Source organism: Larimichthys crocea, chromosome VII, assembly GCF_000972845.2.
Source record: "Larimichthys crocea isolate SSNF chromosome VII, L_crocea_2.0, whole genome shotgun sequence".
NCBI classification, from domain to species: Eukaryota; Metazoa; Chordata; class Actinopteri; family Sciaenidae; genus Larimichthys; species Larimichthys crocea.
In genome coordinates this window covers 5,879,251-5,891,391 of record NC_040017.1, presented here as the reverse complement: position 1 = coordinate 5,891,391, position 12,141 = coordinate 5,879,251, and the positions used below count along the sequence as shown (strand labels likewise).

Below are 12,141 nucleotides of genomic sequence, written 5' to 3'. Positions count from 1 at the left end.
CTGGACCACACTATAAAAACATTGAAAGGTCACTGTGTCAAAGAGAGGTAGGAAAATACATATACATACACAATTAAAAGGCACATGTACAATCTTCTAATGGAGTGCACATTTCACACTTAATATTTATACTACATATTTATGCTTCAATATTTTTTCACGTTGCATATTTTTCATGCTTCTGGTCAGATAATATCGTTCTGTCATCATCTCCTTTCACCACATGCAGAAAGTCCTGCTGTCATTTGGCACATCTCAGTATCTTTTTATTCTTTATTATTGGGGCACAGTAGCTCAGTCCATTGGGACCTGGCTTGGGAACAGGAGGGTGGCCGGCTCAAGCCCAGCATGGATCAAAAATATGGAAGGTGGACTGGTAGCTGGGTTAAAAAAAAGTGAAAAAATAATTTCCCCATTGAGGGATTAATAAAGTCTCTCTCTCATTTTCTTCCTAAAAGTGTTATTTTTTTTATTCAATATTAAATATTACATTCTATATCTATTTGCTTCTACGACCTAGTTTGGCGACAGAGATCATTAAAGTTTCATCTTTCATCCAAAACGTGCTTGTCTGTCAGACATTAAACACACAAATAGGAATCTTTAAGCCCCGGCTGTTCTCCACTAGTATCTTTACACTGCATATAGGCCTACCTATAGTACACAATCTGTAGATATGTAGTGGTGGAAATACAGTATGCGTGTCATAGTGGTCAGTATGTTTTGCACATGTTTGCATTTCAGATGAACTGCAAAAAAACAAAAAAAACAAAAACAAAACCCAAACGCTTCTCAGTCCAGCAGAGGGCCAGACACTGCTGCATTGTATGTGTGTCTTGCTGTACATCTGCAAACCGTATTTCTCCAGTGTAGACCTTATTGACGTTCAGTCAATACTTCATCTACTGTATTACACTCTGATAGATAGAGATGATCATGCAATCCTCTGCAAAACAGACTCATATAAGTAATCAGGGTTCAGCAATGTAAGAAAAAACTAAACTATTCTAGATCTTTTAGATAGAGGAGCTTTGTTCTGTTTTAAGAAATAACTTCTGCTTATTATTTATGCTTTAAACATACTGCTGTATGTAACATACAGCACCAGTTGGAAGGGCTTGGAAATAATTCAACATTTTATGAGGAATCATATTGTGGTTATATATTGACATGTTTTTGTTCTAGACATTTCTCTCTATAATCTCCATGATAAATTATTCCAACAAGTCATAATTAAAACAGAATTCATCTTTTTATTATACGTTACTTTGGTAATAAATAACTAATAATATCTAGAGGAATAAGATGAATACAATGTGATATTACCCTATACATAAATCATGAAGAAGTTACAAATTGTAGACAAACAAATCCAGCTTATAAAAAATGATCCAAACTTAAAGCCTTCCAAACGATGACTGTAGTAGATATCCATGCCAGCTGTTTAAATGAGTTCACACAGACCTCTCAGTGCAGATGACACTGTGCTGGACAAACATGCTTTCACAGACAACAGCTGCACATATACACTAATGAATAAAGCATACATCTGCCTATCTAAGCATTATGAACATAATGTCTGAACTGTAGCTGAAATGTGTTATGTCATATTATCTCTATGAAAATATGTGGACACTACTTCTCGTGCCTGCAGGCATCCCCCGTCTCTCTCATTCGCAGACGTCCTCTACTTGTCCCGCCTCAGGCTGATTGTAATTGGATCAACAAGTACACCCAGACAGCCACCGCGGAGTATTCTGCACTGCTATTGGTTAAATCAACACACAGCTCCCGCCCTTGAACACTTTGGGTTCCGCCTACTTTGGTAAATGTCGGGCTGTGATTGGTTCTCGATGCAGTCGATCAAAAAATGTGAACTTCCGGGTTGCTGAATCGTTGCAAAACAGCGCAGCGGAGGACAGTCAGTGAGAAAAGCCTGGACAACACGACTTTGGGGAGAGTGAGTCACGTCATTTATTAACAGCAAAATGTGTTTTTCAATCAGATATTTTATGTGAGATAATTTACCCCGGGTTTAAGTGTTTTATGGAGCTGGCCTGTGTTCAAGTTCAGTCAGAGGCTGCTGATGTTACACAACAAGGGTTAACATGAAGCACGCTGGTGAGCTAATGAACGTAATAGAGAGTTTATAATATATGTTTTGTTTTCTTTAATCCTTCAAATGTGTTTTAAATTTCTGTTTAACAGACCGCCTGTCACTGTTGCACTGTTACTGTTAAAGGTGACACGTGTTCGTCACATATTGACATGCTGACACATGGAGCCTCTCCCACCCAAGGTTAAAGCACAGCAGGGTGCATGCGACCAGAAACCTTCAACATCCACCTCTCACCTCACTAATCTTCATGGATGCTTTAAACATTTGCTCATGTGGGTTGTGAGATTATAAGAGACTATAAAGACACTTTGATTCATCAGACTTTCTTACCATGTCACAGACAGAATGTCTGGCTACTACTAACCCTTAAACCACAGGTGTGTGTGTGTGCCATTTAGTATTCAGACATTGGCATATTGTTCATACTGATACAGCACTTACAACAATGTAACATCCAGTCCTACGGCTGAACAAAACTTCCAGTAAAACACTGTCCGACGCCCCCCTCTGCCTTGTCAACACCCCGCTCCCGGGGCGCCCGCTTCGAAAATTACCGAGGTTTTTTGCTTTTTCGGGCGTTCGTGCGCCCCCCACGGAGAATGCGCCCTGGGCGGCCGCCCACATTGCCCATAGCTAGGACCGGCCCTGCCTTAAACCACAGGTGTGTGTGTGCCATTTAGTATTCAGACATTGGCATATTGTTCATACTGATACAGCACTTACAACAATGTAACATCCAGTCCTACGGCTGTACAAGACTTCCAGTAAAACAATAAAATCATCCACGCGGAGGAGGATGACCTGTCTCTTGCTGTACAGTTGTATTTGGTGTTCCAAATATAAAGTATTTTTGATGGCTTCGTCAGCCTGAACCCTTCATGGAAAAAAATTGAGGGAACCTGCTGTGTGTAGCCAAGATACATCCATCTGTGTATGTGTGTACCGAAATGTTACGCTTGATATACAGTGCTCTATATGTAATGGCTAAGACGTAGTACTTTATATAAAATGCCTGAGCACTTTATATGAAGTTCTGAAGGTGCATTGTTCTAATTTTCTATAATCTGCTCGGATTGCTCATTTGCAACAATAAGACCAGATGTTGATATTTAAAACGCTAACCCTATTTTGCCTTGTGCTCATCATGTCAGTACTTGCTAATACATTTTTCTGTACGGGAGATCGTACATCACATAACTTTAGCTCTTCTCTCTCTCTCCGCCTTTCTGTATGAAGTGATGCTGTCAGAAGTCCTGCAGGTGCTGCGTGGGGCGGGTAAAGTGGGGTCTGCCCTGGTCACCACGCAGGGAGAACAGCTCCGATTAATGGCCTGCAACTCCTCCCTTGGAGCTGGGGTCAAAGTTGCTCAGGATGTGGTGGATGGACTGGTGGGAACTTTTATGGGCGGCAGCAGTGCGGTAAGGAACCCTGCATAGACCATGAAACTATCACTTTGGGCTCTTGGTGTACTGGGATAGATTAATTGATGATAACTAAACATAAAAAAAGTATAGGTACATGTAGTCTTTTTTTTTACCTGTCCAACTCTGCTGTGTCTGTAGCAACAGCCAATAAAGGAGGACGTGTTTCCGGATGCGGAGGGTTGGGAAAATATGGACCCCGATGAAGCAGCCAAATGGGCTATGGGGTCTGAGTTCTCTCATGATGCTTCAGAGTATAGCCAAACAGAAGCTGGAGCTGCTGCAGAGACACAAACAGGTATTCTCAACACCAGCTTGTTATGTCATGTTATGCGGCACTGAAATATATTTCTGTGTGAGAATATTTTAATTTAATTTTCTGGCGTCATCAGGCCAGACACCAGTCTGATATGGTAAGACTGTAAAACGATTCTCTCATGTTCCTATTATGTATTCAATAAAACATTGCTCTCTCCTCCACCTACCTTAGGAGTTCCTCCTCCCCCAGGCGTAGCTCCTGCAGGGGCGGGCTGGCCAGGACAGAGTACTCGCTTCCTCCACACCACCCACAGACTCCATCAGTACTTCTACCAGACCAGGTCTGTCCACGACACAGTGGTTGCCAGACTCACACCAGAGGACATTAAGAAAGCGAGGGAGGCCAAGCAGGCCCTGGTCAAACCAGTCAGACAGAAGGTCGGTGGACTCATTCTGGTTGTTTTTAAACATTATTTATTTCTGATTCTTTATGCGCTATTTTAATGAGCGGGCTGTAATAAGGAGGTCATTGTGTGTTTACGGTCATACATTTTGTCACGCAAGTACTACTTTATGCACAGTAATATGCAGAATAAATACAGAATAGGAATAGTCTCGTCCTGCCAATCCTTGGCAGTTCAGCTCCATTCAGTTTTAATAGCGTCAAATCATAACAAATCAGAAGTTATTTGATAATACTTTCCACATAGAGCAGGTCTAGACTGCATTCTACAATATTATTTACAGAGACCCAACAACTCCCACCACAAGCAAGTGCTTGGTAACAGTGAAAAACTTCCTTTAAGAGGCAGAAGCCTCAAGCAGAATCCAGATCATGGTGGGCGGCCATCTTCTGCGAGCGACCGGTTGAGTTAGAAATGGAGAGAATGGAGAGGGGACGAGGCAGAACATGCACACATGTCATTGCCCAAATATGAAGGGCTGCACTAAAGACCTTAGATTGGTTCTGAAACACAGGTGTCTTGGACTTTTCACCCAGTTTTAACAACGAAAGCTGAGAGATTGTCTTAAGTCTATTGAGCAAAGCCTTTAAACTGACTGACCCTGAGTATATTATACTGTACATGGAGAGTTGCCATTGACTTATTGATAGTATAGTTTATTTAAAACATTTTTGTCTGTACCACATAATGTGGGTTTCTCATATATGTGTGCATATACATGAAATATGCATAGTGGTATGTGCAGGAGGTGAACACAGACAGGTGCTCGGGCCATATTTTGAGTTGACTCATGTTATGTAATGTGTCACACACAATGTACTATGTGATGTAATTCAAGGTCACTGTCTGAAAAGTTTTGCCCTTTTGTTACTTTTAAAAGCTTTAGAAATGATGTCAAATAAACATATATATTCATATATTATCTGGTATGTCTTTCTTCAGCTGAGCGACCGGGCCAGAGAGAGAAAGGTGCCCGCCACAAGAATCAGCAGGCTGGTTAATTTTGGAGGTAAGAACAATATATATTTTATTTAACGATTCATTTTTTCCCTATTTCTGTGCACATCACATCTGACACCACACATTGTTCATACACTGTCGTCCACTGTTGCTCCAGGCTGTCACGTGGCTCACAGCAGGACCTTGTACAATAAAATGTGAATGTATGAAACCCACATGCTACAGTCTGCTTGAAGTACAGAGCATAGAGAGCAGTAATTACACACATACTGTGAAGTGTAGCAATAAAAGCAAATGTTCAGACCATCCTCATTATAGTGACGGCACATTACAAATCTGATCCCACGAGGTTGATGACATAACCCACAACTTGATGTGGTTGTTCAAGGACCTTCTGTGTTTACAAAGAAAAGCAACAAGGCAACGAGGGTTGAGGGTTTTTTTATTATTTTTTTTTTTTTTAAGTCTTGCAAAAGAAACCAGACGTGAAATATGATTTCACTCTTCACCTAGCAGCAGCTGTGTCACATCAGCGCTTCCCTAAATTTAAAACCGCTCTTGTCCGCTGCAGGACTGGCAGTAGGACTCAGCCTTGGCGCCATTGCAGAAGCGGCAAAGCAATCACTGGCGGGCAAACAAAAAGGAGGTATGTACTGTGCATCCTCTCCTCACTTCTCCTCTCCTTTTCCTCTGCTGCTCTCTTTCTGGTCCAGTGCACTGCTTGGCTGGTCCAGCCGACAGATGGACAGCTGGTCGACCCTGGAGAAGTTTCTCATGTGTCAGCACAGGCGTTAAATCAAACCTGTTAACAAGAACTTAAACAGAAGCTTTAATATGTGTTAAATGAGCAGTGTTTAATGATGCACCATTATCAGTTTTTACACACCGCTCTTTACAATTGGCTAGTGAAGGGCTGGAGTTTAATTATGTACGTACAAGCAGCAGCTTGAAGTTAATTGCTAAGACAAATTACTCTTGTTGATGCTGTTGTATGTCTCTTATGTTGTGCTTTTCAACGCCGCTAATAATCCTTCACCGTGTGTGTGTGATGTCTGTTTTGCAGACAAGAGTGCTCTGTTAGACTCTCCTCTCCTGTCCGAGGCCAACGCTGAGAGAATAGTCAGCACACTGTGCAAGGTCCGTGGGGCCGCCCTCAAGATAGGACAGATGCTCAGCATTCAAGGTACACACTGAAACATGCTGTGTTCAGATGTCCTCACTCTGGGGATGATTTCTAAGCAGTAAATGGTAAATGGACTGTACTTATATAGCGCCTTTCTAGTCTTCCGACCACTCAAAGCGCTCTACACTACATATCTCATTCACCCCATTCATACTCTGATGGCATTGGCTACCGTGCAAGGTGCCAACTGCTCATCAGTTTAAGGATCTAAGCAGTCATACACATTCATACACCGATGGCACAGCCTTCGGGAGCAACTTGGGGTTCAGTATCTTGCCCAAGGACACTTCGGCATGCAGACCAGAGGAGCTGTGAGCCACACAGTGAAATGTGTTTTTTTTTTTCTTCTTCAGACAACTCCTTCATCAACCCTCAGCTACAGAAGATCTTTGAGAGGGTCCGACAGAGCGCAGACTTCATGCCTGCCTGGCAGATGCATGTAAGCATGAGCTCCTGTCTCTGACACTCTTTAGGACTGAGTGAATAGTGTCAAAAAACCTCAAAGCAACACACTCCCATGTGTGTTTCTGACAGGATGAGATGAGTTGGCATAGGTGCAGTTTCATGTGTGTAGATTTTAAACGCCCAATTTGTCTTGTGTGTGGCTGTGATTGCGTAGAAAGTTCTGGAGGAGGAGCTGGGCCCAGGGTGGAGAGACAAGCTATCGTCTTACGAGGACAAACCGTTTGCTGCAGCGTCCATCGGCCAGGTGCATCATGCAGTGTTAAAAGACGGCAGAGAAATCGCCATGAAGATCCAGGTATCCATACGCGCTCCCCTACAACAAGCTCCTGTTTTTCTCCACCTGCATTGATTTCTAATTTCTCGTATTCCTTCTCTCAGTACCCTGGAGTGGCAGAGAGCATCCACAGCGACATAAACAACCTGATGTCAGTTCTGAAAATGAGCGTGGTCCTGCCAGAAGGTAACGACTGCATCTATATTTATTTTGGTGTTTGTTTGTGCCCTCCAGACTTCGGAATTATCCAGAATAATTAACATACAGCTCTGCGTTGAAGTAGAAGGCACAGATTTACACACGAAAGCGTCCGGCAGTTGACATACTCTATTGTCGCAGGTTAGAGTCATATCATTACTCCATGGCACACATTAACTTGAATCATCTGATTGAAATGCATCAGCAGGAAGCGTGTAGAAATGAACTTTATGACGTCATTAAGTCAGGAAGTGACTGTAGGTGGCTCTCACATTGATTTGTTGTGTCTCTTTGGTTCCAGCATTTTCACTCTTTCAGTTTAGACCATGAGGTGGTGCTAGAGTTTCAGGTCAAAACTAGGTGACACATTTGTTAGAGTGACAATGAGGACATCTGCATCATTTATAGAGAGGTTACTTGAGTCCTTGTCATGCCCAATCCTACGTGCTTCAGTCAAAATACTGTTTCCTAACTGATGATTACAGTTTCATTCGGTATCCAGCGACGCGCCTTTTTCATTTGCAGAAGCCGCGTTGTTTAAAGATGACAATGAAGAGTCTGTGTTCTTTTCTTTAGTGTGAGTCCTGTGCTGTTTGTTTTTCCACAGGTCTGTTTGCAGACAGCAGCTTAGAGGTTCTTCAGAGGGAACTGGCATGGGAGTGCGACTACAAGAGGGAGGCAGAGTGTGCCAAGAAGTTCAGGTGGGTTTATGTGGCGTGTTGAATCAAACAGCCACCCTCCATTCAAGCCCTGTGCTGAGCCGTCATGCACCATTTAACTGCTCTGCCAGTTTCAGCATGGCTACTCTATAATTAGATCAACTTTTCACTCAATGTTTGCTTCTGCAGAGAGACTGTGTATCGCTCTGCTTAGATTTTATTAAAAAGAAACTCAAAGCTTTGCATTTATTTTTATTCATTAGTCCTGAGAGATACTTTACTCCCACTGCAAGTACTACCAAGTACCAACTATATTATGAAGTATTTTTAATACTGATGTCGTAACAGGCTGTATTTCTATGTAGTATACAGACAGCAACTCAAAGTCACAACTTTCTGTATGTGAGTCTTTTCTACCTGATTTCACATGAATGGTTTGTCGACCTTTTTTCCGTCTGTCTGTCCGTGCATGGCCTTCAGGTCCCTGCTGGAGGGAAATAACTTTTTTGAAGTCCCCGAGGTGATCGATGAGCTGTCGAGCCACAGGGTGCTGGCTATGGAGCTGGTACAGGGAGTCCCACTGGACCGCTGCGTAGACCTGGACCAGGAGACCAGGAACACGGTACGAGTTGACTCAACAGGCACATGGAAGAAAGGGACAGGGATGGTGGAGGAAGGTGGTTAATTCTGTGGGCATTTGAAGTATTACAGAAGATTTGATATTACATTATCAAATATTGTTATTGCATTAGGTGGTGAAGCATAATTGATTATCACATTGGGAAACTAGTTTAAATTTATGAAATGGATGGGCTAAAAGGGGTCATGGAGTTTTAAATAAAGGGCCAAGCTGAGAAGTTTGCAGATCACTATGTGGCTAAAAAGCCCATCACAGTCTGGACCTGGAATTGCAGGATCCAATTAGAGCTGAAGCCCTTCGACAAGCAGAAGGAGACGATTGGTTTGCTCAGCTGAATATTCTGTATATCTGTATTCCTCCCATTATTGGTAATAGGAAACAGAACGTATCACAATTTTATTTGTAAAAGACGTGACATATGCCACAGTGTGACAGGTGCAGGAACTGAGCTGATGATTCATTCCAAAGTTACTTGCTGGTAAATGACACAGCAGGTGTGAAGAGGACAGCAGCAGTGAAAATTGGACCGTGTCGCTGTAAAAAAAAATTGCACATTTTACAGTTAAGATTTATGAACTTTGAACAGGCGGCTTCTTTAGACGCACTGAGTGTGTGGCAGCATACTGTACCAGAGATAATGGCACCACATAGAATAAAATGTATGAAATAAACTGACCATATCCGGAGCTATGGAATGAAAATATCACATTGGTAATAACAACGTGACAGTAAACACAAACGTCTCCTGTCCTCCCGTCTCCAGATCTCTTTCAACATCCTCCAGCTGTGTCTCAGGGAGCTGTTTGAGTTCAGGTTCATGCAGACGGATCCAAACTGGGCCAACTTCTTCTACAACTCAGACACCAAGAAGGTGAGTCTGTCAGTGACGTTGTCTAACACAGAAAGGGACGTCATGGTGACCATATAACCAACCACCTATCACATGTCTTGTCTCAAGGTTGTTCTGTTGGACTTTGGAGCATGCAGAAGCTACCCAGAATCCTTCACGGACGACTACATACAGGTAGGTTGAATCTAAAATAATAAGACACCCACCAGTGAGTCACACAACATGATTTATGCAACAAGATTCTCTGAATAATTAAGACCACAGTCTTTGGAATGACAACACACGCATTCCTCTCTGCGCAGCCACCGGTACTCTTTAAATAAACATGATCGCATCATTTTGAAACATCATTTTGTGTGTGTGTGTATTCAGGTGGTGCATGCAGCTGCGCTGGGTGATCGAGCCACTGTTCTTTCCAAATCGAAGGACCTGAAATTCCTGACAGGCTTCGAGGCCAAGGTAAGGTATTTCAGTCTCTGCTGCCGGGCTCATTTCATCGTGATATGACATAGACTCCTCCGCCTTCATTTATTTGATCTCACTCCCTGTGCTCAATGCGGTTTCCCTGCAGTCATAGCACATAATTCTCCTACTCTTACGACATATTTGTTTACTCTCTTTGCTGAAATCTTAATCCTAATGTTCTAGAAAATGTGACTGAAAAGAGAAACATGGATACAAAAGGAAGAAAGCCACATCATTCTAAGTTAGAGATATGAAAATGTTTACATATAGCATGGAGTTGTATATACAGTGTGGCTGCATAAAATATGAGATATACGTTCTGTTGTAAACATTTCCTCAGGCTGTGTCTCGAGTGTACACACTCAAAAATGCAGCTTAAAGTCTGTTTGACTTCTTTCATTGTAACGTCTCCATTCTCCCTGCCAGGCCTTCGAAGAAGCCCACGTGGAGGCGGTGATGATCCTCGGCGAAGCCTTCGCGTCCGCCGAGCCCTTCGACTTCGGCACCCAGAGCACCACGCAGCGCATCCAGAGCCTCATCCCCGTCATGCTACGCCACCGCCTCACCCCTCCGCCCGAGGAGACGTACTCCCTCCACCGCAAGATGGCCGGCTCCTTCCTCATCTGCTCCAAACTGAACGCGCGCATACAGTGCAGGGACATGTTTCTAGACGTGTACAACAGCTACAGCCAGAGGAGGCAGGCGGAGCAGGCGGCGCGGGCCACTGCTTAGACGCTCAGAGACACGACTTTAAATATGCACAGAGCGGAGCTGTTGGGTGAAGGGACAGGAAAGATGGAGTCTACAAGTGGAGACGCTGGATCAGACATAAATGTGTAGCTGGCTTTGGCAGCATGCTCTAATAAGCACCATGAATCTGGCGGGCTCACTACGCCCGTCTACTTTCAGTACGACAGCTCACTGACATCCGTGTGAGGACAACTCCACCCTAACTAAACTCTCACACTTGATTTGATGACTGTCATAACAGATATATGGTTTTACATTATTGATTAAATCTTGAAATCTATGTGCTCATTCGAAGAGAGGCTTAATTAACTCATTTGGAGCGTTTGATGTTGGCCCATCTCTCTGTCAGAGCAAATACACTACATGATACAGCTGTACATTAACACCAGCTTCATGTGCGGTTTCTCAAAACACAGCTTGTGTATTCCCTCTTGTGCTTTCCTGGATAAAATTAATCAGACACCTGTTCACACCGACGGCAAGGTCCACCGTATTTCCAAAGGAACGGGTATCTTCTGTCTTAAGGACACATAATGAGGCCTGTGCCGGCCTGCCAAGTGCTCTCTCTTTTGTTAGAAGGACTGTGTGCTGCCTGATGAGTTGGCGAATAAATGTGACGACTGGCAGACCAGACGAGAGAGAAATTATCGGAGGACAGACAGTCTAATGGATTCTCTGTGAGGAATGGCCTTGCATTATAAAGTATATTTGTTGTAAATACTCTCTTTTTTTGTGTGTGTGTGTGTGTGTACTGTAACCAAGAAGGCAGTGTGCCGTGCGTTGTTTTTAATGAAATAAAATATGAGCTGGAATTTATATGTCACAAATCGAGCTTTACTGGCAAGCGTCAAGAAGAAGCAATAATCCAAGGACTTCCTCCACTCTGTATTGATCTTTCCATTTCAGTTTTAGTCGTCTTTGGGTAATGTCACTGACTGCAGGCCGTGTTTGACCTCATGTTCCACCTCCACAGTTCTTGTATTGACCGTGAAGCATCTTGATACAGTATTTTTAGCACACAAAATGTAAGACTTGTGGCAGACTAATGGTGGCATTGATGGACCTATTTTGGTTTCATGGCTGCGCTTGCCTATTTTGTCTTCAATCTAGCCATTAGAGCACTACAGGACTGTCTGCAGGTCGCTCACACCACTGGAGCCCTGACACGAGGCTTTCACTGACATCGTAAAAACCTGATGGAGAAAGATGCAGCCTTTTTACTGTATTACCCCATTAGCACTTGCTGTTAGTGTCCCTCCGTTGAGCTTATAGTTGCACCCTGTACAGTACAGCTGCCGAGCTGTGTGTCTCCAGCTCTGCTACACTCCATCAAAAAATTCTGAGTTTGGGAATCGGCCATCGGTTAATAACTGCAGCACATGCTGAGAGAAGAAAAAGCACATTCTTCTCTTGTAGTTTTCACGCAATGGAAAGT

The 12,141-nt window shown here is 43.2% G+C and overlaps 1 protein-coding gene across 1 annotated transcript; it reads left to right on the top strand.

Annotated features, from left to right (window-relative positions):
* The first annotated feature begins 1,847 nt into the window (after positions 1–1,847).
* Positions 1,848–11,539, top strand: coq8b (coenzyme Q8B). Its single transcript, XM_010741232.3, has 16 exons — positions 1,848–1,960; positions 3,356–3,537; positions 3,682–3,838; positions 4,031–4,236; positions 5,205–5,271; positions 5,794–5,868; positions 6,286–6,405; positions 6,759–6,844; positions 7,025–7,165; positions 7,249–7,330; positions 7,950–8,043; positions 8,482–8,623; positions 9,405–9,512; positions 9,600–9,665; positions 9,864–9,950; positions 10,383–11,539. Coding segments are annotated over exons 1-16 (1,920 nt in total). The 5' UTR covers positions 1,848–1,959; the 3' UTR covers positions 10,689–11,539.
* The last annotated feature ends 602 nt before the right edge of the window (positions 11,540–12,141 follow it).

What these genes read in the sequence shown, in the direction of transcription:
- coq8b (XM_010741232.3), top strand. An exon ending in TGCCTGCCTGGCAGATGCAT is followed by an intron (nt 6,845 to 7,024) that starts GTAAGCATGAGC and finishes GTGATTGCGTAG; the next exon opens with AAAGTTCTGGAGGAGGAGCT. An exon ending in ACAACTCAGACACCAAGAAG is followed by an intron (nt 9,513 to 9,599) that starts GTGAGTCTGTCA and finishes TCTTGTCTCAAG; the next exon opens with GTTGTTCTGTTGGACTTTGG.